General features: G+C 38.4%; 1 protein-coding gene across 3 annotated transcripts in view; it reads left to right on the plus strand.

Moving 5' to 3' along the window:
- LOC139933827 (ATP-binding cassette sub-family C member 8-like) overlaps positions 1 to 27,264 on the plus strand; it is a 39,487-nt gene extending 12,223 nt beyond the window's left edge. For 2 of the 3 annotated variants that reach the window (XM_071928042.1, XM_071928043.1), the window contains exons 7-32: positions 229 to 363; positions 1,083 to 1,245; positions 2,204 to 2,244; positions 2,733 to 2,969; positions 3,922 to 4,086; positions 5,711 to 5,792; positions 6,705 to 6,807; positions 7,232 to 7,330; positions 8,390 to 8,555; positions 10,154 to 10,291; positions 13,274 to 13,499; positions 14,248 to 14,459; positions 16,961 to 17,130; positions 17,717 to 17,786; positions 18,244 to 18,401; positions 18,858 to 18,950; positions 19,724 to 19,826; positions 19,958 to 20,071; positions 20,458 to 20,569; positions 21,318 to 21,445; positions 22,293 to 22,371; positions 22,867 to 22,975; positions 23,518 to 23,624; positions 24,405 to 24,538; positions 25,729 to 25,791; positions 26,913 to 27,264. In XM_071928042.1, the coding sequence (XP_071784143.1) occupies positions 229 to 363; positions 1,083 to 1,245; positions 2,204 to 2,244; positions 2,733 to 2,969; positions 3,922 to 4,086; positions 5,711 to 5,792; positions 6,705 to 6,807; positions 7,232 to 7,330; positions 8,390 to 8,555; positions 10,154 to 10,291; positions 13,274 to 13,499; positions 14,248 to 14,459; positions 16,961 to 17,130; positions 17,717 to 17,786; positions 18,244 to 18,401; positions 18,858 to 18,950; positions 19,724 to 19,826; positions 19,958 to 20,071; positions 20,458 to 20,569; positions 21,318 to 21,445; positions 22,293 to 22,371; positions 22,867 to 22,975; positions 23,518 to 23,624; positions 24,405 to 24,538; positions 25,729 to 25,791; positions 26,913 to 27,053 (3,348 nt within the window). In that variant the 3' untranslated portion in view covers positions 27,054 to 27,264. The remainder of the gene's footprint in view (positions 1 to 228; positions 364 to 1,082; positions 1,246 to 2,203; positions 2,245 to 2,732; positions 2,970 to 3,921; positions 4,087 to 5,710; positions 5,793 to 6,704; positions 6,808 to 7,231; positions 7,331 to 8,389; positions 8,556 to 10,153; positions 10,292 to 13,273; positions 13,500 to 14,247; positions 14,460 to 16,960; positions 17,131 to 17,716; positions 17,787 to 18,243; positions 18,402 to 18,857; positions 18,951 to 19,723; positions 19,827 to 19,957; positions 20,072 to 20,457; positions 20,570 to 21,317; positions 21,446 to 22,292; positions 22,372 to 22,866; positions 22,976 to 23,517; positions 23,625 to 24,404; positions 24,539 to 25,728; positions 25,792 to 26,912) is intronic. The other variant, XM_071928044.1, reaches the window with a different exon arrangement.
- The last annotated feature ends 203 nt before the right edge of the window (positions 27,265 to 27,467 follow it).

Here is a 27,467-nt window from a genome sequence, read left to right on the forward strand (position 1 = left end):
AAAAGTATTAACAGTTTTGCTCTTCTGACTTCATAATAGTGTTGGCTTCTCTTTATATTATAAAAAACAAAACCACCAATTATATTTATTTTATCATGTGAGGGCAACACCAAAATAAATTGTTGAATTGAATTTAATTTAATTTAATTTAATTGAATTGAATTGAACTGAAAATAAATCGAAAATAAATACAAACTTTTGTCATCCACCTTCCACCTTCACCGACAGATTCTAGCAATACTAATGCTGCTGTACATGCAGATGGGATATTCAGCCCTTATTGGAGCAAGTATCTTCTTCATACTCAGCCCAATCCAGATGACGATTGCTTCCTACATGGGCAACCAGCAGAAGCAAATATTGGTAAGTTACTAAACAGATCTAACAAATACATTTGTAAAACATACAAAATATAATCAAATTTCAAACCGAGAAATAAGACTTAACAATTGGAGACCTTTGGGACCTTGGTGGCAGCAGACTTACCAAGTAAAATCCATTGTTCTCGGTAATGTGTGCATGGTCAGAACTATGTAAAAATGGAAATTGACCTGGTAAATCTGCTGCCACCTAGTGTTTTAAAGTCTTTCATTGCATAGCCTGAACATCTGACGTCACACTTCGAGGCTCTCCAACATTCATTTCACATAGAGATACGCAGTCAAATTCTACACCATTACATTATAGTACATGCACAATACACACGTGGACACAACATTCAGACGACCGAATGTAAGCTTTCCATATCTGTGTTTTGATTGGTCCGAGGTGATGTTTGTCAACTGCACAAACATTACCTCGGACAATCAAAACACAGATATGGAAAGCTTTTAGTCACTGCATTTATCCCATTATATCATTGTATCCAATGGATTCACTGGTTCTGAATAGCAAAGACCTGCAGATAAAGACAGGGCACAGTCTACTCATTGCACTGCAGATTACTCAATTGTTAACATTGTTAAATAAAATTTGTAACAACTGTAACCTACACATGACCTAAATTTTGATAAATTTATTTAGATTGCTTTAACCAAGAGTAAAATAGGTGAGTTGCATAATAATTTACATTTTTACTTCAGCGGTGCAGTGACGAACGGCTGAAGAAAACGAATGAATTACTTCAAGGTATCAAGCTGCTCAAGTTATACGCGTGGGAAGGACTGTACTGTAAAGCCATTGAGATCATCAGAGCTAAAGAACTCAACTTCCTACTCAAGTTCAACATTGGCTACGTTTATACATGTATGCAAGTAGTAGATCAGTAAACCCTAAACTTTAAAGAAAGGCTCAGCATACTTCCCAGTCTAGAAAACATGTTAACGACATCTCTTACAGGCAAACATAAACATAGTATTCTTCTGATTTGTCATTCTGTACGGTACTTGAATAACTAACTAAAGAATAGCATTAATGTAAGTTCAAACAGGTATACATTGGTCAAAATTAGTCTGACGGCACAAACAAAAACTAAATGCAACCTCTGCATTTTAATTATCACCCCCCACTCCTAAATTACATTTGGAAAACCAGGTGGCCCCCTTAACAAAACAATTAAAAAGAAATAAAATCAGTATGTATACATTTGAATGTCATTGTAGGTAGATTCAATGGTTAGTTGATTGACATGCCTAGACTCTTTGCTTTCAAAATGATTGCAAGTCAGAATGTTTGTGGCTGTGAAGGAGTAAAGTGTCTGTGTGCTCACACGGCTAAACTCTCAAGAGACTGCTGCTCCTGTGAGACTTCTGCTCTCGCGACCAATACTCACTTGGATCAGTGCTATGGCCATTGTTGCAAGAGGAGTCTCGCAAGAACAGCAGCATTATATATTGAGCAATTTATGCTAAAGCTGTTTCGATATCACCGCAACAAAATTCAATGACTTGTCCTCAAATCTAGGATTGCACAAATATGTATAATCTTTTTGCAGTTGTGGAACAAGACCCAGATTAGGAACTCATGAAAATGGCCCAAAGAAAGACAAAATGAATTAAATATAATTTATTTGTTGTCCAGTGGTGGATTTCACAAAGAGTTAGGACTAGTCTTATCTTGAGTTACTAGTCCTAACTTAGGACTAGCTGTACATTTTTGATATCTCTTAGGACTAGTCCTAAGTTAGGACTAGTCCTAACTCTTTGTGAAATCGACCCCAGGCCTTTCCATGTTTAGCTCGCTTTCTTTTTCTCTTCTCATCCAGTACTTTTGACGATAGCTGCTCCAGTTCTTGTTACAATTGTGGTAAGTGAGAAATGATTGGTTAAACATTGGCCAGTGACCAGAACAGTTATTGGTTACAACTGACTGCCAAAACTCACCCCAGACTAGGGTGACTATAGATCAATGAGGGGTGAACTTTGAACTTTGAAGGCTGAGATAGACTTATGAAATATGGCACTAGTTGGATTGGCTGGGGGTGAAGGTAGTACAATGTGCCAAGCCCTTTGTTTTGGCATTGACCCTGTTTATAGGGACATCAAACATACCTGAGAGATGTAGTTTATAGGGACATCAAACATACCTGAGAGATGTAGTTTATAGGGACATCAAACATACCTGAGAGATGTAGTTTATAGGGACATCAAACATACCTGAGAGATGTAGTTTATAGGGACATCAAACATACCTGAGAGATGTAGTTTTTAGGAACATAAAACACACCTGAGAGATGTAGTTTTTAGGATGTCCCTTATTATGTCTAATCTCATCTGGTTGTAATTCGCCTGCAGGGATTTGGAACATACACCGCCCTCTGTGGCAAACCACTTACACCGGATGTCACCTTTTCATCTCTGGCTCTTTTCAACGCTCTCCTCAACCCGTTGACGTTGCTTCCTGTGAGTTTAATGTACACAATAAATGGCATTGTCAGCACCAAAAGACTTGAGAAGTTTCTATCAGCACCGGATGTTGAAATGAATGAGGGTGGTTTGACTCAGAAACAAACTGGAACAGAAATACAGAAGGTGAGTTGGAACTTTGTTTCCACTGAATGTTCGTAGACAGTTTCACTTTCAACCCAGTTTTGGGACTGCTAGTGATAAGTGAACCATCTACTTCTAGAGGTATTAATAAACCCAATTATGTGGCATTGCAGTTAAATGGGTATAGGGATCTTGGCTCCAACCATTGTGACCCCGGCTCGATTCCTGGCAAGGCCATAATGTTAGTAGAGTTGTGTGTTGTGTCTCTCTTATGCCACTACAGTTTTCACTTTGCATTTTGGGGTATTCCTCCCTCCAGGAAAATTGAACACTTATGATCTTTTGCTGTGCTCCTTGGGTCAATGTGTCATTCTCAAACTCGTTGTAACTCCCCAACTCTGAGTATCATCAGCCTCCCAAGTTATCATTATAATTAAGGGAATAAAGGGGTAGCGACGAGTTCTTCAACGGCCGTTTAAAGCCGGCAGGGCCGGCGGCCATGTGATAAAGGCCCGAGCCAAAGGCGAGGGTCTTTATCACACGGCAACGACTCTGCAAGGTTTTAATCGGAGGTTTAAGAACGAGTCACTACTCTTTTGTTGCCATTCATAAATGTTAAAATCATGTTACAAAATACAATTATAGACACTTTAACAATTGTAAATTTGAGGTTTGAAATATTTTTTTCAGAAACTTTGTGAAGAATCTGTTCGATACGCATGGGTCGTGTGTAGGCGCGCGCTTAGATTACCCGTGCGTGCTTAAATTACGTGCGCATGCTTAAATTACTCGTTGTTACTATAGCTATGAATTGTGTTCCGCGTGATAATTTTGCGTGCCCGACACGCGGAAGCCAGCTTGTTATAAACAGCTCCAGCTGGTCTTTGTCAAAGGGTTAAACACCCCCACGTGGCGCGCTCTCTACCAATAGGAGTAGAGAAACTGTCTGGGGTATTTATGAATGTGTAATATTATAACACTCATTGGTTGACAGGTTAAACGGCAGAAACCCAGGTCCTCAAAGCCCACTGATCTTGCAAAACAATCGCTTCTCGATGGTGACGCCAACAAAGAACAAGCATTCAGAGATGAGGACTCTGACATTGAAGAAAAACCAAGTTATGGAAATACACCGTTGGAACATGATCTGGACATTAAGGTAAGACTTGACAACAAACCTCCTAATTGTATTGTATTGTATTGTATTATGTTTTATTCCAAGCTGGAACATACCCCATAACCCTGGGGAGGGTAACAATGTTATAAGAACAAATTACAGTTAATGAATTACATTGTAGTCATACGGAAAGGAATTTTAAGTTGGAACAAAAACATATACATTGGAGAAGCCTAATCAAACAGTTAGATTATCTTTTAAAACAGTAAATAAAAAGACATACTTGGCAATGCAATTAATTATAGCTTCGTTGATTGTTCGTTATGTAGTTTGTCATGTAAAGGAGGTGTGTTGAGAAACGGTCAAACTGTTTAGTGTCAATTCAATGGTTCCACAACAACTTGTAGACAGAAAGTTCTAAATTGCATGAAACTCCATGTTTATTGCTAGAGTGTATTTGAAGTCACGTCTTGATATGATTGGCAAGAAACATTTTTTTTATTTTTTATAATGTTAAATTAGGTTCAGATCTCTGTATTATGTGTTTACCAAAAGATCTAAAAAAAAATATAAAAAAATAGACATGATTTCATTTGTGCACAAATGCAGAGCTGTTTCGTCAATAAAATTTTCAAATTTCTCAACTGAATTTGAAATTTGTTGTGTATTCAAAGCAATCTGCTCAATCTGGCATAAATGAAAAATAATTCAGAGTATACCATGTTCAGTTAGCAATTGATGACTTAAAGGTGCAAGAAGTTTAACAAATCATATAAAATCATTTGATGACGTCATCATGACGTCATTTCGCAATACACAAGAACTTGTCTATATCTAACAACCTATTAAGTGTCAACATGATCGCATTATTACTTCGGGAGCTATATAAGTTCAAATAGTGCACCTTTAAGGTCACGTGACCCCCACGACGTCATTAGTCTGAAACTTCATAAATATGATGCCTGCCTGACAGTCACTGTGTGTGTAAAGTTTGAGGTGATTACACAAAACTTCACCACACACATCTTCAAAAAGTCCGTTTTGATAAGTTTTCAACCTGTCGCTAGAGGGCGCTGTTGCATTTTGTGACATCATTGATATATTTTTTTTTAACTGCACACCCTTCCCAGGCACTAACATTGTTGAAAAGCAACTTCATAACTTTTGCCCTTTTTGAATTAAAAGGACACTTCCTGTTTCCACACACGAAACAAAATGAAGACCTAATGTATCCCTCCCCAATCCCGCAAACAGAAATCTACGGTCTCTCGTGGCTGACTTGATATAGATTTTTAAACATTTAACATAAAACACCTTTAAGATGATGTCACGTGACCAGTGATGACGTCATCATGACATTACTGTTTTAGGATCATCATTGCATCATTACCTTCCATGACAGAATCTAGCAATACTTATACTGCTGGACATACAAATAAGATAATCTTAACCTGTCATGACATCAGTCGTCTTGGAGTTTATTTATGTATTTATTCAATTTCTGATTCAAAAAAGCTACATTCCAGAAAGAAAACATTGCCTGAACAAATACAAAATGTTAGGGGAATCCTCTGGCATCCCTTGTGCATAGCCTCTTCATTCAAATCAGGCAAAACAAAATACAGCTAGAACTAATACAAATTCTTATCGCTATTTAATGTTGAAGATATCCGATGGCTGTTTCCGTTGGTACTCATCCGAGGCAAAATTTGCAACACTTTCTGATATCAACGTGGACATACCAAAGGGTGAGTAGTGTAAATATAAGACATGAAATAGTAGTATGCTTAAATTTAAACGGTTCATCATACGTATAAAACAGTGCTACAAGTGCCATCCAATCAGAAGACACTTTGTTTATTTGTTTGTTTATTTGTTGGGTGGGGTGTTAGGGTGTTTATTTGTTTGTTGCTTAGATGATATTCTCGTCAAGGGAACTCTGCAAACTCCCACAGGGGATTTAAATACCAAGCTGGCAACAGTCAATCTCTCTCATACAAATAGTGGTCTAACGCCTTTGATTATGAAAGTCACAAAAAAAGAAATTGTGATTCAATAACAATACTTGTTCTAGTCATTGTGAAATCAATGATTAGCTTGGGATTCCAATCCACATCTTATGATTGCAAGTCCTGCAGTCTAACCTGATAAATAGGCTCCAAAAGTTAACCTTTAAATAAATAATATTTGCGCGTTTGATTATAGTACAATAGTTTGTGCAAATGGTTTAGTTAAAGGAATATAGAATTGGTTTTTGCTAACAGAACAGTTGCTGGCAGTGTTAGCACTTTATGTAATCCACCTTAAAACATAAACTGGCAAACCTGTAGAAGTTTGAGATCGATCGACCACCTGGGTCACAAGAAAATAGTGAAAAACCGATAAGCTCCAATCAGGAAATTCGTTTCACTTTTTTTCTCATTAAATATGACATTCAAACAGAAATATTTCAAAGGATGTTTTCTTCTTTCATCATCATTATGGACACTACTCAAGATAATTGAGTAAAGATTTACTTGGAAACGGGCGATGGAGAGCTGTTGATATGTAAATCTGTGATCTTGGACAAGTTTTTTTCTTACCAATTCTGTAATGTTCCTTTTGGTTTTTCATATGAGAGGAAATGTTGAAATGTTTATGATGTCCTGTTGTATCCGCAGGAACTTTGATGGTTGTTATTGGTCAGATTGGTTCTGGTAAATCATCTTTAATTTCAGCAATCCTGGGTGAAATGACAACTGAGTCTGGAATGGTGCAAGTCAGGTACGTGTGGATCAGATTGAACTAATATTGAATGAGCCAATTGTGTGTTAGATTTGAATTTGTCTGCTACAATGATGCGCCTGATCACAAGTTGACATAGCAACTGTCCCTATAGTCTGAGGAATTAAAATGTCAGCGGTACTTTGCAACGAATTTCATGTATTTACATTTTTATGGATTGTTGTATTTCCTCACTTTTCCCAGTTTTGTCTTTTTTAATCTTTTTATAATAATTTTGTTATGTGATTGTGTACATTTTATGGAATGGGGGCAATATAAATGAATACATTATTATTAGTATTATTATTAAGCAAGTCATTGTTCCAGACATTTTTCATATCTAACTCACAAATGGCTTATTAAAAACAACCAGTCTGGTATCGATGCAATGGTGTCATTGTGTTTTCATTTGATATTGATACAGGGACCGGAACCAAGTAGCATTTGCTGCTCAGAAACCGTGGCTGCTTAATACAAGTCTACAGGAAAATATACTCTTCTCTCAACCAATGGACTCTAAAAGGTGAAAACTTTCTTCTTCGCTCATCAAAGAACTGAATCTTATCCACATGTAGCTCTCTGTATATGCTACATCTATGGCTATTAGAGCCCAATTTCACAAGCACAAAAACTTGCCAAGCACAAAAAAGTATTGCTAAACAGAAACAGGTACTAGCCAAAATTACATTAAGTTTACATTGTTGTGACTAGTGCCTATTGATCTCCATTATACTGACTGGATAGGACATCGCATCCAAACGCAGGCCGCTCGCCTACTTTTTTAAACGGGTGAAGAACGTTCATCACATGAAATGCTTTGTCCACTTTTAAACGGAGTTGCTGCAAACAGGGAGAAGTTTTAATTCAAGTCATTTGGGGGATTTAAAATTTTGGAATTGGATCAAATAAACTAAAAATGCTTATGGTAAAGGTGTGCGCGGCTGTTCATCGCCTTATTTGTATTTCAATCAGAAACTTTTTCATACTTATCAAACTATCGATCGTCATGTTTTCCCCCTCATTTTTATTCTCAATTTACAACTTCAACTGACAGACTCAAACCCGACCAAGTGCACATTAATTTACCCGTTTGAAGGAATTGCACCGCCATTGTTCGGCCGCGTGTTTATGCACACAGCATAGCGCAAAGTCCTATCCAGTCAGTATAATGGAGATCAATGCTACTGCCCCACTCAATATTTGCTGAGCAAAGAAATTTGTCAAGCAGTATTTTCTGCTTTAAAACAGCTTTATACGAAAATGTAAATATTCAATTCGAGAAAACGTTGGGAACTTAAAGGCAGTGGACACTATTCTCACAATGTTTTATACTATCAACCTCTTCCCATTACTCGTTACCAAGTAAAGTTTTATGCTAATAATTATTTTGAGTAATTACCAAAAGTGTCCACTGCCTTTAAACCTGTAACTGTGCATCTGCTTTTTCATCAGTTCAAGTACGAACAAATAACTTTCTATTTCAAGAACATGATGAGAATATTAAAGAAATTGCAATGATAAAACTACCATCTGTCCATCTAGTGACAACTTGATTCAACCTGTGCCAATCTTAAACTTTCAGATACAAACGAGTGATAGACGCTTGTGCCTTGCGACCAGACATTGATATCTTACCAGCCGGAGACCAGACTGAGATTGGTGAGAAAGGAATCAACCTAAGTGGTGGACAGAAGCAGCGAATCAGCGTGGCTAGAACCATGTACTCTGGCAGAGATATCGTTCTATTGGTGAGCATTGAAAGAGATCGTCGTTTTATTCAATAAACTATAGATTGTATCAAATAATGATGTACCATTCAAATACCTGTCCCACAACATGGCGTTTGTTAGCGTGCGTGTGTGTGTGTGTGAGTAGGTACATGTATACACATTCAAACCGGGGACTTATAACAAAAGAGGACAATAGAGTCCATGGTACTCAAAACAAATGGGTGATATTGCAAATAAGTTAAGGGTATGAACACAAGAGGGACAATAGGAGGCCACGGTTGCAGGCGTGTACTAGCTTGTGTGTGCCGTAGAAATCAAACCCACCTTTGATCAAACCAGGAAGGCTACATGCTTCATTGATATAGGCATGAAGATGCAAATACAACGTGCCCTTTATTATGGCCACTTTCATAGCAACAAAGGGGTTATTTGCTACGGTCTATTGTCTTGACTGGCTTGTTTACTCTTTTTTTCTGTTTAATTTTTCTGTTTATGCAAGTCGCCAAACACACAAGGCCTGAAGGTCACTTCAAGGTGTGGGCTACAACTATTTTTTTTTCCAGAGGCCATTGCCACCTACTCCTAGGGCTGAAACAGGGTTACTCCTTTTACAGTCCATACATGTATGGATGTAGGCTTGGGTATCATCAGTCCGAAGCCTGGCTGGTAGAGCAGAAAGCACTACCTCCACAATTTTACGTAGCAAGTGTCACGACCAGGATTCGAACCCACACTCTGCTGATCAAACACCAGAGCTTGAATCCGGTGCTCTTTACCGCTCAGCCATGACCGAGTATTTAAACACAATTTATCATCCGGATACAAGGGGGAAGAAAACTGCTTTAAGAAATAAGTTTTGGAGTAATTTTTATGGAATAACTCTGACAAAAATTGCCAAGATTTTGCATGCAATTTGCACTAAGTTTAACATTTTTACAGGTTGAAACAGTAGCATATTGCAGATCTTTGCAAGATTTACCAGTTGGGAACTTCCCTGTCTGTACTTTGTCTTTTGTGATCTGCAACGTCACCATAAAAACAGTCTTATTTGTATATAGTTCTTGTGAATGATTTCAGATTTCAGGGCGGCTTGTAAACACTACAGTAGCCTGGGCGATACCTGTGTGACAGGGTCTGTTTATTTTAGGGCCTAGGTTTGGGAGGTGAAAGGCTAAGGGAGCAGGGCTTCAGAGCAATCCTATAGGTCATGAGCAACCATTGGTATAAATTGCTTTAGGTAAAAAAAGGGCAAGACTATTCAGTTTATCTTCTTTTCTTTTCTTTGGGGGGGGGGGGGGGGGTGAGGGGAATTTGGAAGTAAATGTCTTTAGCCCTTCTTAGGGGGGTTTTAAGCTTGGTCATGATGGGGTAAATAAGTTTGATATCTTCGTGTAATAAGATCTGAGACCTACTATAGCATACAGTTAGTATTGGGCAATATTTATTTTGTTTTGCTTTAATGATCTGTAGCCCTCGATGAGGAGTATGAAGCTTGATAATGATGGAGAAAACCCTTCACCCTAGGTGTATTAAGACTTCCCAAGGCAACTATTAAGTTAATTGTAAATGATGCAAGCCCACCCCAAGTAAAGAGTACTCATGAATTATTGTTCCAGGACGATCCACTGTCGGCCCTTGATGTCCATGTTGGTCGCCATTTGTTCGAAGAGGGAATCATGAAATTGCTAATTAGACAAAGACGGACAGTTATTTTGGTCACCCATCAACTTCAGTATCTAAACAGAGCAGACTTGGTAAGTTTATTTACCCTTCTAAATGGTTTCTTGCACAGGGGAGGGTATTGCGCAATCATTTGCAAGCGCGGTTTGGGTACAGTCCATTTTAAAAAGAGATGATGACAATTAAATAAGAAAAAGAAAACATGAATACTGCTGAAATGCTCTCTTTTACAGCGCTGAAAACATAACAGTACTTATTGTAAGAGCATTTTCAATTGTTAAGCTGGTTAGTTTGACATAAAATGCTTTAAAACATTTTACTGAAATTTTCCGTTGGCTTATTGCAGGGGCCAACGTGTGTGAACGGGTCCAGGTGTGAGTTTCGTTACACTACGTCACCCATATAATGGCTATAAGTATCAACATAATGTGACAAAAATTATCGTTCATCCTCTAATTTTTTTTATTGAACGTTATGATGAGGGGTAGATCTTTCATTCCTGAAAGTTTAAACAAAATCCATTCGTACATCCTCTGGATATTTGACGTTTTTTAAGAGGTATTTTTGAGAAAATGGTTTCTGCCTATATTTGGTTTCCACACAAACGATAGTCTGTTGACGGACGGGAACATTCGGCATAGGTAATGTTAATTCTGAGTGAAGCGCACATCTTAAACATAATATGTTAGACATGTCATTTATGTTAAATATATGTTGCTTATTAAATTATTAAATTACTGAAGCAGTTGGCAACGCAAAAAAAAAAAATACATTAAGATGTTCTCTAGTGTAAACATTTGGTTAAACGGACCCGTCCAGGCAGTCTCAACGGCTGCGCCTGCATTCAATGGGTAGAACGTGTTCAAATCTTTTAATTTTATACTGTGGGGAATGTAAGTGCACTACACGGGGCGCCGTTTGCGTAGGTGTGTATGGAGAGCTTCGACGTGTGCTCGTCGCGAGAGTAGAATGAGATTATTTTTAGCAGAGGTTCAATTGTTGATCAATTGATAGGCTTTAGACTTGGCGTCATCATTAGACAAAATGTTGATGATAGGTCAAACTTTGGAAGGGCGTGGCCAGTACGGTTGAAAGCAAATTTTTTTTAGCATTATTTCCTAGCAACTTCAAGATTGAGTTCAATATTTTGACATTAATCTCTTTCTCTTAAGGGCAACCAAGAGGGAACTTTGTTATTGTTGCAAGTGCCATGTGGATACCGGCGTTATAGAAGACATCATTAATATTATTATTTATTATTAATTGTAATAGTGAAATTGAGAAAAGACATGTGACATGTGCCGGAACATGTTTGCAAAAGAGCTGCAAAGCCTGGACTTCCTGTAGGCATGACTTATGCACAGCTCATTAGAAGAAACATCAAAACTGTGTCCGCCATTCCTGCAGGCACGACTTATACACAGCTCATTAGAAGAAACATCAAAACTGTGTCCGCCATTCCTGCAGGCACGACTTATACACAGCTCATTAGAAGAAACATCAAAACTGTGTCCGCCATTCCTGCAGGCACGACTTATACACAGCTCATTAGAAGAAACATCAAAACCGTGTCCGCCATTCCTGCAGGCACGACTTATACACAGCTCATTAGAAGAAACATCAAAACTGTGTCCGCCATTCCTGCAGGCACGACTTATACACAGCTCATTAGAAGAAACATCAAAACTGTGTCCGCCATTCCTGCAGGCACGACTTATACACAGCTCATTAGAAGAAACATCAAAACTGTGTCCGCCATTCCTGCAGGCACGACTTATACACAGCTCATTAGAAGAAACATCAAAATTGTGTCCGCCATTCCTGCAGGCACGACTTATACACAGCTCATTAGAAGAAACATCAAAACCGTGTCCGCCATTCCTGCAGGCACGACTTATACACAGCTCATTAGAAGAAACATCAAAACTGTGTCCGCCATTCCTGCAGGCACGACTTATACACAGCTCATTAGAAGAAACATCAAAACCGTGTCCGCCATTCCTGCAGGCACGACTTATACACAGCTCATTAGAAGAAACATCAAAACTGTGTCCGCCATTCCTGCAGGCACGACTTATACACAGCTCATTAGAAGAAACATCAAAATTGTGTCCGCCATTCCTGCAGGCACGACTTATACACAGCTCATTAGAAGAAACATCAAAACCGTGTCCGCCATTCCTGCAGGCACGACTTATACACAGCTCATTAGAAGAAACATCAAAACTGTGTCCGCCATTCCTGCAGGCACGACTTATACACAGCTCATTAGAAGAAACATCAAAACCGTGTCCGCCATTCCTGCAGGCACGACTTATACACAGCTCATTAGAAGAAACATCAAAACTGTGTCCGCCATTCCTGCAGGCACGACTTATACACAGCTCATTAGAAGAAACATCAAAATTGTGTCCGCCATTCCTGCAGGCACGACTTATACACAGCTCATTAGAAGAAACATCAAAACCGTGTCCGCCATTCCTGCAGGCACGACTTATACACAGCTCATTAGAAGAAACATCAAAACTGTGTCCGCCATTCCTGCAGGCACGACTTATACACAGCTCATTAGAAGAAACATCAAAACCGTGTCCGCCATTCCTGCAGGCACGACTTATACACAGCTCATTAGAAGAAACATCAAAACTGTGTCCGCCATTCCTGCAGGCACGACTTATACACAGCTCATTAGAAGAAACATCAAAATTGTGTCCGCCATTCCTGCAGGCACGACTTATACACAGCTCATTAGAAGAAACATCAAAACTGTGTCCGCCATTCCTGCAGGCACGACTTATACACAGCTCATTAGAAGAAACATCAAAACCGTGTCCGCCATTCCTGCAGGCACGACTTATACACAGCTCATTAGAAGAAACATCAAAACTGTGTCCGCCATTCCTGCAGGCACGACTTATACACAGCTCATTAGAAGAAACATCAAAACTGTGTCCACCATCCAAAGCTTGCTGTGAGCCCTCTTGCTCAACTGAAATGTAAAACTTCCAATTTGAGACCAGAATTGATCCGTCTTCTATTGACAAATTTCATAACAGATCATTGAAATGAAAGATGGTCGGATAGCTGCCCAAGGTACATTAGATGACATCATTGCTGCTGATCCTGATATGTATAGTGAGTACAACAAGGCTATAGAACTAGCCAGCGAGTCAGAAGCCGAGTTGGAACAGTCTGGTTACGAATCAGAGTCAGTGAAGGAGGAGAGAGCGCGACTCCAACAGCAAGTCAAAACTTTATCTAAGAAAAAAAAACCGACAAAAGGTAATGGACTTCTTAATTTTTTTTTTAAGTGCCCATTGTCACAAAAAAATTATACAAAGATTTTCCTGAAGCCATATATGCTTTTGTAATATATGTGCGTATTAAGCCCTGTATTCTCAGTACTTTTCCTGAGTTCGGTTGAAACAAACCTCTGGTTTTGAATCGCACCCCGAGTAATGTGCCTGTGATTTTGTTTTCACAGAACTTGGGAAAGTACTGAGTATACGGTGTAAGGGTACACAAATTAATGATCTTTATTCCCGATGCAAGTTTTTAAAAACTATTGAATCTGAACATGTAGCCTCTTCTTTTAGCACCATGAAAAATAATAATAGTGGCTTCTTCTATAGCGCTCAGGTCCGTCACGCAGTGACGCTCATGGCGCTTCAACATTATTACCCCTGGTCACTGGACCTTAAATCATTCCTTAAACCATCTCAGCTCCCTGGGGAGTATACAGCCTGTGCCGCCAAATGTGCAGCGCACTAAGCTAATCAATCACAAGAACCAACTCTGCCCTAACAGGTACCCATTTACCCCTGGGTGGAGAGAAGCTTATGTTTAAGTGTCTTTCTCACAAACACAAGTGTCACGACCAGGATTCGAACCCACACTCTGCTGAACAAAAACACCAGAGCTTGAGTTTGGTGCTCTCATGCGATCAGCCGCCACACCCCTTCAACCAGTATCAGTAATCATACCTATGGCTACAGCAAATCAAAATGTGCCTTTAATTTGTTTAAACCAGGTGGAGATAAAACAAATGGATCTGGTGCTCTGGTGGAAAAGGAAGAGATTGAACGAGGTTCCGTTTCTTACTCTGTGTATCTCTACTACTTCATGAATGCAGGATATTTCACAATCCTACTCAGTATTATCTTAGCTGTGGTTAACACTGGGTTCTTCGTAGGAACCAATTTCTGGCTGTCGGCCTGGACCGAAGCTGGCCTTCAGAACCATGTAAGTGGAACTTCTACACAAAACGACTATGCCTCGGCGACCAGTGCGACTAGTGTTGTAGTCGCGACTTGATTGCTTAGTCGAGTCACTACTTCCGTTTTTCAACCACTCTATGAATCGTGATTTCACGACTACTACCGAAATATTCGTGACTACTAAAAAAATAGTCGCGACTACTTCCAAAAAAAGTTGCGACTACCTTTTTGGTGAACCAATTGTTTCGCTCATGACTATTCACGACAACATCATTTACTTACAAAACACAATCAGTAATCAGTGACACAATCGCTCAATCCTTTCAGCTTTAGTTTTTACTATGTTGCGCTTGTGGCAAACATTGCCATAATGCGTCTTGATAATTAAAATTGGTCCCAACTAGTGTCGTAGTCGCAACTATTTGATGTGCGACTAGTCGAGTCGTAAATTTCACTAGATGCCCAGGCCTAAAGAGGACACAATGTCACTGCGCCCTCATGGGGGTTTTGTACTGTCAGTGTTCTCCACAGCCTTTTTTAGGAGGGCGGCATGACGTTACCAAAATGGCGGCCTTCAATATAACGTTATCAAAATGGCGCCCATTTTTATATGACGTCATCAGACGTGAAAGCAACAAATGCTTGAGAAAAACCTTTTCTTAAAAATAATGTTATAATGTCCTTCCTGCCCAATAACGCTTCCTTTAGGAGAATGATTGACCTTATTTACAAAAACTAAATCAAAACGTTGTGTGCCACAATTACCCCAAAGGGATGAGCCACTGTGCGTGACGCATGCACAGTGTAGAAAGCGGGTGATTGTCAGATGGCCTTCATCACATTCAATTTTCTAAACAGATTTTCAAAACTAATAGTTTTTCCATCAAAAATCATTTTCATGAATAAGTTCTTTCGTTAAAAACGTTGAGATTCAACAAAGTGAACTTTGCCCCGCATTGCGCGCGCCCTCAATCAGCGAAATATGTACATATTAAGTTAAATATCAGGCCTGGAATTACAATTTTTTTAGGGCAGGCCACTTTGGCCTTGGAGCAGGCCAGTAGAAAGGGCACCAAGGCCAAAACAGTGAAAGTAAAAAAGGCATCAAGGCCAAAAAAACAAAATTGACCAGGGGGACCCCTACGGGTGGTAAACCCAATTAAACAGTTCACATAAATAAGGATATTGATAATCAAATCTCAATAAGGATATTGATAAATCATACCTTATTCATTATAAGCAAACTTGACCTGATTGGCATTACATTGAATTGATTAACTTTTATTTTAGGCCTACTAAAAAAAAATAAAAAAATTAAAAATCCTTAATTGCCCCAAAAAGAAGTCAAGTTTCTTGCATTTTGCAGCAGAGCTTTCGTACTCATCCCTCTTAGAACGCTTCAAACGCTCTTTTTGCGAAATTATTCTATTATGAAGTTATATAGTTGACCTGAAAAGTTTTTGCAAGCAATAGTAACTAAACAAATTTTTCAGATCACGCGGTGTAACAATGCCACCAGCAGAGGGCGGTCGAAAAACAACAGCGCCCGCTATCGTTCAATGATTCATGTTATAGACGGGTCCCCTGTGAAAATGGGATGCAGATGGGAATAACAAGTTGCGCTACTCGTTGTTTGTACGATGATGACTCTTGACCTGATTGCATTGGATTATATTTGTGTACACTTCACAAGCGAAGTTTCGTTGGACGAATACTAAACACGTAAATATTTGGGGTTTTTTGTATGAAAATAAATGCACGACGGCCCTTTTATTTTAAGAAGAAAAAAAAGGGCACGACGGCCAAAAAGAAAAAAGGGCACGGCAATTATGGCCATGAAAAGCAGAAATTTTTGAAGGGCATCATGGCCAGTTGGAAGGGCATCACGGCCAGTTGGAAGGGCATCATGGCCAGTTGGAAGGGCATCGACGGCCATGAAATATGGTTCAAGGCTGTACATTGTACCATTCTACAGGCGTGCGGCACACACTCTGCGGCAATTATTTCTTGTTCGTTAACGTGCACATTGTGTTGGAGTCTATCGACGGCCAATCACAGCGTGCGGACTGTTTATGCACTGTGCATACAGTGGGTATTTCTATGGGCGACATGACATTGCTTTGGGCATGCTGTGTGTGATACGAACCATGTGGACCTTGTGTGTGTACATCATGTTTTAACGTTGTTTACGACCGCATTTCCGATGCTGTAGTTTTGAAGTCGGTTATGGCTTTTCAGGTACTTGATCGTACAAAATGCAGTCTAAAAATAGACTGTTTGTCATTTGTTGGGTAGGACGGCCTATAATTTTAGCAAGGCCGCCACTTCTTTGTGTGGAGAACACTGACTGTGTTAATCGAGACAAGCACTAATGATTATAGCAGTTTTCAAATTTGATTTCCTAAATTTGGGCAGTTTGTTTTAATAGATAGAAACAGGTACCACCCATTTCTTGTGTTATTTTTTATAACCACTGACTTTTCTGGCTGGATCTAGCAATTTTGTTTTTTACTTTTCCCAACACAGACGGACACCACCTCGGCATTTAAAGATTACTTTAGTGGCTATGTTGGGCTGAATTTAGCTTATCTAATTTTCAAAATGCTGGCATCTTCAGCCCTGCTATGGGGGGCTTTACAGGCTTCCAAGAGACTCGCCCTGAGAATGCTTCGAAATATCGTCAAAGCACCTTTCAGGTGAGATTTTTTATTTATTTTTTGCTTGGCGTTCTTCTCAATTGTCTTACCAAATCTATTTCTGTTCAGCCCTGCCTTCAAGCCCCCCCCCCTCTCCCCCTGTGGGATGGGTGTTTTTTGTGGGTTTTTTTTTAAACAGAGGGATCGGTGGCTGTTTAACTTAGGGGTGGGTATTAGGGGACATTCTTTGTGGCAGGACTGCTTTATAAAGGTGCTGGGGTGGATTTCACAAAGGTAGTCCTAACTTAGGACTAGTCCTGGGCAATGCTAAGAGATAGGACTGGTCCTAAGTTAGGACCAGTAACCCATCCTAATTGAGGACTGGTCCTATCTCTTAGTATTGCCTAGAACTAGTCCCACATCTTGCAGGAAATACTGTATGTTACAGCGCCAGGAGCGTCACTGGGTGACGGACATGTGCGCTATGCAAGAAGCAACAATGCACTAAAATGCATCCAATGTGTGTCTGTTTATATTCAATGTGCAAATGCCAAAAATGCTCTGGATCTTGAAAACTTCAGGTGACGTCATGCGGTGTAGACCTTATTACATAACTTTCTATGTTTTGTCATTTGATATTTTGCAGATTTTTTGATGTAACCCCTCTAGGTCGAATAATGAATAGATTTTCTGGTGACTTGGATACGATTGATAAGGTAAGCAAAACGGCTACACTTCACTAGTTAATTTTTATTGTTGGTGTAAAAACTTAGAATTGCAGTTTGGTTTAACCGTCATACTTTAGCGCATTTAAACCAACCACTTGTGAATGAGTATTCAGTTCATGCATGAATCGTTTCTCACATGTCTTAGGGTTGGTGTCCAGTCGCAAATGTTGCATTAAGAGATGCAGTTGGTACCCACTGTCACCTCGCTATTGCGTTGATATATTCTACCTTGGTGTTAAACTAATGTGACATTTTTTTCTGTTTTCTCACCAAGTAGACACTTTAATAAGCTGAAACTTTCACATATGTGCCCTCTATTATATGTTTCTATATAGTTTTTACCAATAAATCAGCATAATAGTGACGCAAAAACCAGTTTATGATCTTACCCGTAAATGTACTAGCGGCGCTCATAATCATTTTGTTCTTTCTGTTATTTCTGCAGAGACTCATCACGTCATTTACCTTATTTATGTTCAGCTCAATGACTCTACTGTCTGCTGTGGTCGTCAACGTCATTGTCACGCCAATCTTCATCATGTTCTGTATCCCTATTGCTATTATCTACTTATTCTTGCAGAGATACTTCTTAGCAACCTCAAGGTATAAACAATCGCACATCTACTTCTTCCATACAATAAACCATTTACGTGATAGACTTGAATATTGTCTGCTACAATGGGTCGTATTCATAAAAAATAGCAATTCCTTTTTCTAGGCTTTTGCTTACATCTTTTTAAATGTATAAAGATGTAAGCAAAAGCCTAGAAAAAGCAATTGGTAATTTTTATGAATACGGCCCATTGACACGTTTAATTACAAGCTACCACTTATACTTGAGTTCCTCAGACTATCGATTAGGGGTAGCTTTTGCTAATAGTTATTTAAGAGATGGTGAACACCCATACACAATTGAATATTAACAACAATGTGCCTTTACTTTGTAAAGATGAATGTCAAAATTAATGCCATTTTGTTTGAGTATTACAGTATGGAAATAACTGTTAATCAATCGATTGATTGATTGATTGATTGATTGTTTGTTTAATACGTTGTTAGGGAGTTACAACGACTAGAAAGTGTTAGCAAGTCTCCTGTGTTGGCTTATTTCTCAGAAAGCCTCGGTGGAATCACTACAATTCGGGCATTCAGGTAATTCACCGTTCCTCCTCTGCTATAAATGTGACTTGATTATAATTAGTTTATCATTCTAAAACAGATTGGCTGGAAAACAAATGTATAATCTTGAGTTAGGACGAGTTAACTTAGGATCAGCCTTAAGTTCTCCTAGAACTAGTCCTAATTTTTGTGAAAAGCGACCCCCGAACATGTCATGTAACAGTAGGGGTTAACCCTGGTGTTTCAAGTTCACATAGCAAGCACCCTTGTTTACAGGTTTCCTCAGGCTTGCAAGCTGCAGTGAAAGAGTAGGGGTTAGCTTCGGTGTTTCAAGTTCACATAGCAAGCACCCTTGTTTACAAGTTTCCTCAGGCTTGCAAGCTACAGTGCAAGGATAGGGGTTAACCCTGGTGTTTCTGGTTCACATAGCAAGCACCCTTGTTTACAAGTTTCCTCAGGCTTGCAAGCTACAGTGCAAGGGTAGGGGTTAACCCCAGTGTTTCTGGTTCACATAGCAAGCACCCTTGTTTACAGGTTTCCTCAGGCTTGCAAGCTACAGTGCAAGGGTAGGGGTTAACCCCAGTGTTTCTGGTTCACATAGCAAGCACCCTTGTTTACAAGTTTCCTCAGGCTTGCAAGCTACAGTGAAAGAGGTGTTAACCCGGTGTTTCAAGTTCGCATAGCAAGCACCCTTGTCTAAGGTTTCCCCAAACATATATCGACAAAGCTATTGTTACTGAAACCTTTTCTGTGTTCCTGCGGTGGGTTGATTTTTTCTTTTCTTTTTCCCTTTCTTTAAATTCCAGGCAAAGTCAGCGTTTCTATGACACTATTATCGAGAGAATCAATGCAAATGTCATTGCCTCGCTGTACTTACTTGCAGTAAATCGATGGCTCGCAATCAGAGTGGTAGGTGATATTATTTGCCCCCAAAAAATAAAATGTTTTAAAAATGTCTGATATAGTGTTTGAGTACATATGTTTTGTATACAGTCTTTGGCATGACACAATGACATTAGTGAATCTGTTGTTTGTTACAGGACTTCATTGCTTCGTTGACGGTGTTTGTAGTTGCTATGACAACGCTGATTAGCGCATTAGCTGTAGGTCTGGATCCCAGTCTCGTTGGATTACTAGTCTCATACACCATACAGGTAGGTCACACAGATATCAACAAGTTGCAAAGCTTTGAATAAAAAAAAGACCAATATTACTCCAAATAAAGCTCACGAACAGGTTTGAATTTATCCAGATTCTAAGTCCCAGAGATTTCTGTTGGCCATTTAAGACCTGGAATCTGTGTCAACTGATCCAAAATGTTATTAAAATGGCACAGAATCCGAGTCCGAATCCCCTTCTCTGATCAGTTTCTAAATCAGGTCTCCTAGCTCTGCGAATTTGTTGTGTAAAGTAAATCAAATTTGTGAAAGAGTTTTATCAGTTTTGTTTGAAGAGAATCTTTTTTTTAATGCAAAGTACACCTTTGGTTTTTGGAACTATTTGTTTGGTTTAATCCTAGATGTTTTTTGTTTGTTTGCAGATCTGTGGTCAGGTAAATTTGTATGTGCGCTCATCAACAGAAATTGAAATACAAATGAATGCCGTGGAACGAGTCAAGCACTACTCACAAGTTGACACTGAATCATATGAAGGTAAAACAAATATGCCAGAGATAAAATAATATATATATATAGTTTTTTGCTATTATACATGCCTCTTATTTCTGTATATGGTTTCTTGGGGTTTTGGAAAGCCATAACGTTTTCAATCCACTAGTAACTCACACCATACATACATGAAATTTCATCCGATAGCAGTCGCATTTTTGACAAAGTAAGAAGTAACAGTGCAGTTTTTCTAATTTGTGTACTTATAAAGGCACTGTACACGTTTGGTTATTACTCATAATATATATTAGCATAAAACCTTACTTGCTAACGAGCAACGGAGAGCTGTTGATAATATAAAACATTGTGAGAAACTACTCCCTTTGAAGTAACACAGTTTTTGAGAAATAGGTAACTTCTCACAAAAATAATTGAAGACTTCTGGCCAGAAGCCTTTTATTCCTGTTTGAAAGCACACTTTTTTGTACAACAACGGTGTTTTTTCTTTCATCATTTTCTTGAAACTTCAATGACCCATTGAGTCCAAATTTTCAAAGGTTTGTTATTTTATGCATTATGTTTGGATTCAACAATTGAGAATATTGGTCTTTGACAATTACCGAACCCTGTAAGTTTCATATTCCGATTTGTCAAAGGATATAAAAAACTTGAGTATTTTTGACAGTTTTTTTTTTTTTTTTTACCGTACTGGTGAATTTATAGAATGAAAAGAAACATTGTTCTTAGTTTTGTAAAATGTAAATTCATAAAGGAGGATTTGTTATTATTGTAGGCATTGAACCACCAGATGACTGGCCAATGTATGGAACAGTGACGCTTGAAAACGTGTCCGCACGGTACTGCCATGGTATGGATCCTGTTCTTATTGATGTATCGGTAGAAATAGGAGCGAAACAAAAGGTAAGACAAACTTAAGATCGTCTTTATGGTCTTACCAATTGCTGTCGAAGCCATCGTTGGTATAATAATCAAAATAATAATAGTCTTTTTTTTTTTTACATACAGCGCTTTCCACACCTGAAGGGCGTCTCAAAGCGCTTCCAACATTATTACCCCTGGTCACCGGGCCATTTAATTCATTCCTTAAACCATTTAAGATCCCTGGGGAGTTTACAGCATTTGCGACAAATATTTCTGTACTAAAAGCTAAATCAATCACAAGAACCATCTCTGCCCTCACTGGTACCCATTTACCCTTGGGTGTAGAGACGCAAGTATAGTTAAGTGTCGTGCTCAGGGACACCACTGGCACGACCGGGACTCGAACCCACAGTCATGCTGGACAGAAGCACCAAAGCCTAAGTTTGGTTCTTTTATCCGATTGGCCACGACACCTTAATATTACTTGGCATTTAACCTATATGATTGTGTTTAACTGAATTGATTTTCAGGGCCCAATTTCATAAAGCTGCTTAATCATAAGCAGTAAAGCACAATTTTTGCTTAACAATTTCCAGCAGAGCATACATTAGCAAAAAACAGTTACAGATGGTACATGCAGAATGGTATGTAAGCTGGTTACCGTATTCCAGTGAGCAAACAAGTTTTGTGCTTAACTACTGAAGTTGTGCTTAAGCAGCTTATGACACTGAGTCCAGTTTCATTGAGCTGCTTACAGAAGTCATTCTTAAAACTAGCAGTCGGAAACAGTACATGTAATCTGTCATTTTGTTAAACAACTTTCAAATCTTGTTATGATTTAGCCAGGTATTAATTCTTCACACAATTGAATATTATGTACCATCAGGTTGGGGTTTGTGGACGGACAGGAGCTGGGAAGTCTTCACTTAGTCTCACTTTACTCCGTGTTTTAGACGTTTTTAAAGGTAGGTCTAAAAATTAGACTAAATGATACTGAAGGTTTTTATGTGGAAACGATATTGGAAAAAACCCCAATAATAATAACATATCAGCTTATAAAACACTTAAACAAATGATCAAATAACTGGCTAACCAAACAAAAAACACACCAGGTAAAAATTTTTCCATAATTTGTCTTGCAGTTTGTTTGAAAAGCTAATAATGTGATTACTCCTCTTGGTTAAGAGGAGATTCAAAATTTATTTTGGTTTTGTGATGTCATTTTTCACAAGATGGAGTCTTCAGACAAACATTACAAGTCTCTAACCTCGTGTTAAAATGATGTAAATTGTCAGTGTATTAAACTCATCCTTTCAAATTACCCTTTAACTGATTTTGTTCTATATTCGAGCTCCTTGTGAGTTATTTTTGTGGTTTGTTTTTTAATTTTATTTAAATAAATAAACCATTAAAAAAATAATAATAATATTATGATAAAAATATTTTGTTAAATGTTTCAGGTCGCATCATAATCGATGGAGTGGATATTAAGTCTGTTCCACTGACTTCTCTGAGGAGTAAGATTAGCATTATCCCACAGGATCCTGTTCTGTTTGAAGGGACATTAAGGTATTAAACAGAAATAAAACAAAACAGCAAAGATGATTTATGTCCTAGCCTAATTGTAAATGAGAGCAGCCAAATAATGCATTTATAAGTAGGCAGTGAATCTTGGAGGAAAATAATGTTTTTTCTAAAAATAATGTGTGTCCTTAATAAGACACTTAACCATTGCTTCGTCCTTCGGATGGGACGTAAAGCCATTGGTCCCATGTGTTGTGTAACGCATGTAAAAGAACCCAGTGCACTTATCGAAAAGAGAACAGGTGCCCCCGTGTTTCTGGCTGTGGCTGCTGAATGCCCCATAGCACCTTGTAAACCATTATTAGGTGCTTATAATTACTTGGTTCTCAGAATACATGACTTCAATAACCGGTCTTTCTGCGAAACATATACTAAGCACCTTGATCAACTAGATATGTGCGCTTTATTATTAATGACATGCTAAAAAAGCAGTTTGCCAACTTTATTTGTGTGAATGCTGCTTATGATAGATTGTCTATAAGTTTGTAACACTTTGTTTTCTTGTTTTCTTGTTCACTACATAAAAGGCATAACCTGGACCCATGTGGTATAATTGAAACCGACGAGGTCCTTTGGCATGCTTTAGAAATCGCTCAACTCAAAGATATGGTGTCTTCCTATCAACATGGATTGGGTGAGTTGCCGCGTAACATAACTTTGTATGTTTGCTGATTTCAATATTTCAAAATTAAATTAACCCAACTTAAAGGCAGTAAACACTATTGGTAATTACTCAGAGTAATTGTGAGCATAGAATTACTTGGTAGCAAGCAATGGAGAGCTGTTGATAGTATAAAACATTGTGAGAAACGGCTTCCTCTGAAGTAAGGTAGTTTTTGAGAAAGAGGTACTTTCTCACTCAAACATTAAAGGACTTCAGGCCCAAGGCCTTCTATTGGCATCTGAGGACTTCTATTGGCATCTGAATTTGTGAAACAAGGGTGTTTTTTTTTTCAAATGTGATGATAGATCTGTTGTAGAGGGCGTCGCTTTTAGGAACGTAGCGCGCCTCCAGGTGTTTCTGGGATTCGAACCCACCCTCTGCCTAACAGAAACACCAGAGTTTGAATCCAATGCTCTTAACCACTAGGCCAAGACACGTCAAATGTTTTATCAGTGGGAGACTTTGAGGCGCTAGGTGGCAGCTGACTTACCAGGTAAATAACCATTGTTTACGTAGTTCTGAGCGTGTGCACATGACTGAGAACAATGGATTTTTACTTACACATGTAGTAAGTCTGCTGCCACCAAGCATCCTGAAAGTCTCCCATTAGTTAGCCGTATGTCAATGAGGCCGGTACATTTGAATTCACCCTTACAGATCTTCTCACCCTGTTGAGGGAAAATACATAATAAAGATGTAAAATTTTAAAAAATTGTTCTAAATACGACATCATAATGTAACAACACACAGATGCTCTGGTGACTGAAGGTGGTGAGAATTTCAGTGTTGGTCAGCGGCAGTTATTCTGTTTGGCTCGTGCCTTCCTCAGGAAGTCTCGTATCCTCATCATGGATGAAGCCACTGCCTCAATCGACCTAGAAACGGTAAGATGTCTTCAATCTACAATTATCGTTGCCTAAAAGTATTATCCTTGGTCGTTTAGTTTTTTCATGATGATATTGCGATTTTAATGACCCGGAAGTCAGCATATTTTGTTTCTTAATATTTTCTTTTGGCTCGCATTACAATTAAGCCCACATTTTCAAAGGTTTGTTGTTTCATGAGTATAGTTGATCACAGAAAACATGAACAGTATTTGTATTTGACGGTGTCAACAATTCGGTGTTTTTTAACTCATGTTGTTCATGCATTTTTTTAAATATTTTTATGTGTGTAGCGTAAGGTATTTTTAGGTACTCTATATGTGTACATTAAGAATGTTTTTGATTGTAAATAAGCACATTGATGCCGCTGCTTATGTGTTATATAAATGTTGCCTATTATATTTATTTGTTGTGACTATTTTGTGAGTTCTATAAATCCTGTATTAAACCCTTCGCATCTCTAATTTAGCTGCGTAGGCGGTATAGAGAACATGACATTGGCTTCATAGTATCCTTTCATGTTTAACAGAGCAAAGTAATAATATGAGTGAATTATTTCATCCATATCAAATCCGTCTTGTCTTATCTTACAAGACACTTGTTTTTTTTTAATTTCAAGACAACATTAAAAACATTTAGTAACCATACACTCTGAAATCTCCTGAGGTTAAATTGACCCCGATTACAGGCTCGAGGGACCCCTGACTCATTTGCAGGTCAGACTGACCCTAAAAGTGGTTAACAATTTTAATTATGTAGTTTCTATACCGTTCTTTTCCTTTTAGTTTTTGCATAATTTGTCATTGTCATTTTCTCTAGTAGTTTTATTCGCCCATCTGTCTGTCTGTTTCATCTTTGTATTTTCTTAGCATGTACCTTTATATAGCCCTTCGTTCTTCTTCACTTTCATCAGCTACCTGACGCCTTCGCTCTTCTTCAATCACTCTTTCCCCCGAGACCCCGCACCATGACAGGCTATGGCGATCGCGCTTTTTCAGCCATAGCTCCAACAATTTGGAACAAGCTACCCACCCACATTTAAGCTCTCCTTCATTGGATATTTTTAAATCACTACTTAAAACCCATCTGTTTTGTCAATCCCGGTTACAGCGCTAATAGAAACGACCGTATTTAGCGCTCTATAAATGTGGTAGTTATTATTATTTTATTTATTTTATTTATGTAAACAGGATAAGATTCTTCAGCGTGTTGTATCGGATGCCTTTGCTGATTGCACCGTACTGACCATTGCTGTGAGTATACTGTTAAAGTTTTATTATTGTGCATTATCTATATTACTTTATCCTCATTTTTTAATCATTGCTGAAGTATCTCTTTTTGAAAATAATCCTTTTGTGATTAATCTCTTATAAACGTTGACTTAAAAAAGAGCTAGGCATCAAAACCTCTGTGTTTTTTTCAGAGGTCAGTCAATACTAACTTTTTTTAATTTGGGTTGAACAAAGACAAATATAATCGCAACCTGCGGATTAAAACGCCTATCAACTAAGCTATCAAAGAGTATGTTGGTCTCCTAATTTTGTCAAAATCTTTATTCAGGGGTGCCCATCGGAATCCATTGATAGCCAAGGATCACTACAAAATTTACAATACAACCTAAGGAGAGGTTGGGGAGGGCTCACCGTTAAGGGATTTTTTCTTTTGAATACTAAGTAATACACCACAAGTCAGTTTCCCTTGTGGTTTATTATTGGTGATAATACCTTTTACCAGAAAACTGAGAATGATGCACATGAAAGAAGAATTATACTCCATCATAACTCAATCTAAGCTACTTTTATGAGTCAGTTTAAAATCTTATATATGCCTATTAAGCATTTTATTTATTTGTGATCTATATTTTTTATTTTTTTTTAATCATTTTAATTTAATTGATATTTTAATAAATTATTTATTTATTTATTTGTTTTGTGTTTTCTTGCTTTGTTTTCGATGTCTCTTCCTGTTGCTCTTATCTAGGTTTGTCTGTTTTTGGTACTTCCAACTCTTGTTGACGTTGTTGCCGTTTTTGTAAGGACCCAATGGAAATAAGCCAAAGATATTGGGTTTTTTTTTTTTTTGGGGGGGGGGGTTTCTTTGGATTATTTTGTGTAGTTTTTTCTCCCATTGTTTGTGTATGTATTTCTGACATGTTTTTATCTGAATAAATTCCATATCAATCAGTCAATCAATCAATCAAAGCATGATGCAATGTGTCAATGGATCAAATAAACTGACTTGCTTTTTATTTCCAATTTTTTTTGGTGAAGACTGGTGTTTTTACCAGTAAGTGTTGATGAAGATAATGTTAGATCCATTATACCTGGCTTGACATGATTCAGTGCTTAATTGGTTTGTCTTTCTCTTTATGCAGCATCGGATTGCAACCATAATGAAATCAGACAAGGTTCTGGTTCTAGACAATGGCAAAGTAGCGGAGTATGGGACGCCAAATGAACTCTTGGAAATACAGGATGGGTTATTTGCTTCACTTGTACGAGACACTAACCTCTGATTGGCTTTTGCTAATTACCTGTTTTCGAAGAGCGGGCTGCTTTGCTTGTATATAATATTTGATGCATTATGAGTAGTAGATTTGTTTGAGTATGCTATCGGCCAGTTGGCTCAATAATAATTGCCACACACTGAAAGTTTTTCTGAGTTGATTTAAAGGCAAGTTCAGGCATTGGTAATGCCCCCCTCCCACCCCACCCCCCCGCCCCCCCCCCCCCCCAAAAAAAAGAGGGGACAAAAAATGTATGTAATACATGAACGCTATCTTGTTATATAGGTGGTAATAGGCATCCTGTGAAATTATTTTGTCTGAAATGTCCCAATCGATTAGAAATTGATACAAAAACATGGCTGATCATGAGATGTGTGACCAGAGATGCAGTTTGTACCTGATGTGGCCTTAATAAGCGTGGAT

This window comes from Asterias amurensis, chromosome 2 (assembly GCF_032118995.1).
Source record: "Asterias amurensis chromosome 2, ASM3211899v1".
NCBI lineage: Eukaryota > Metazoa > Echinodermata > Asteroidea > Forcipulatida > Asteriidae > Asterias > Asterias amurensis.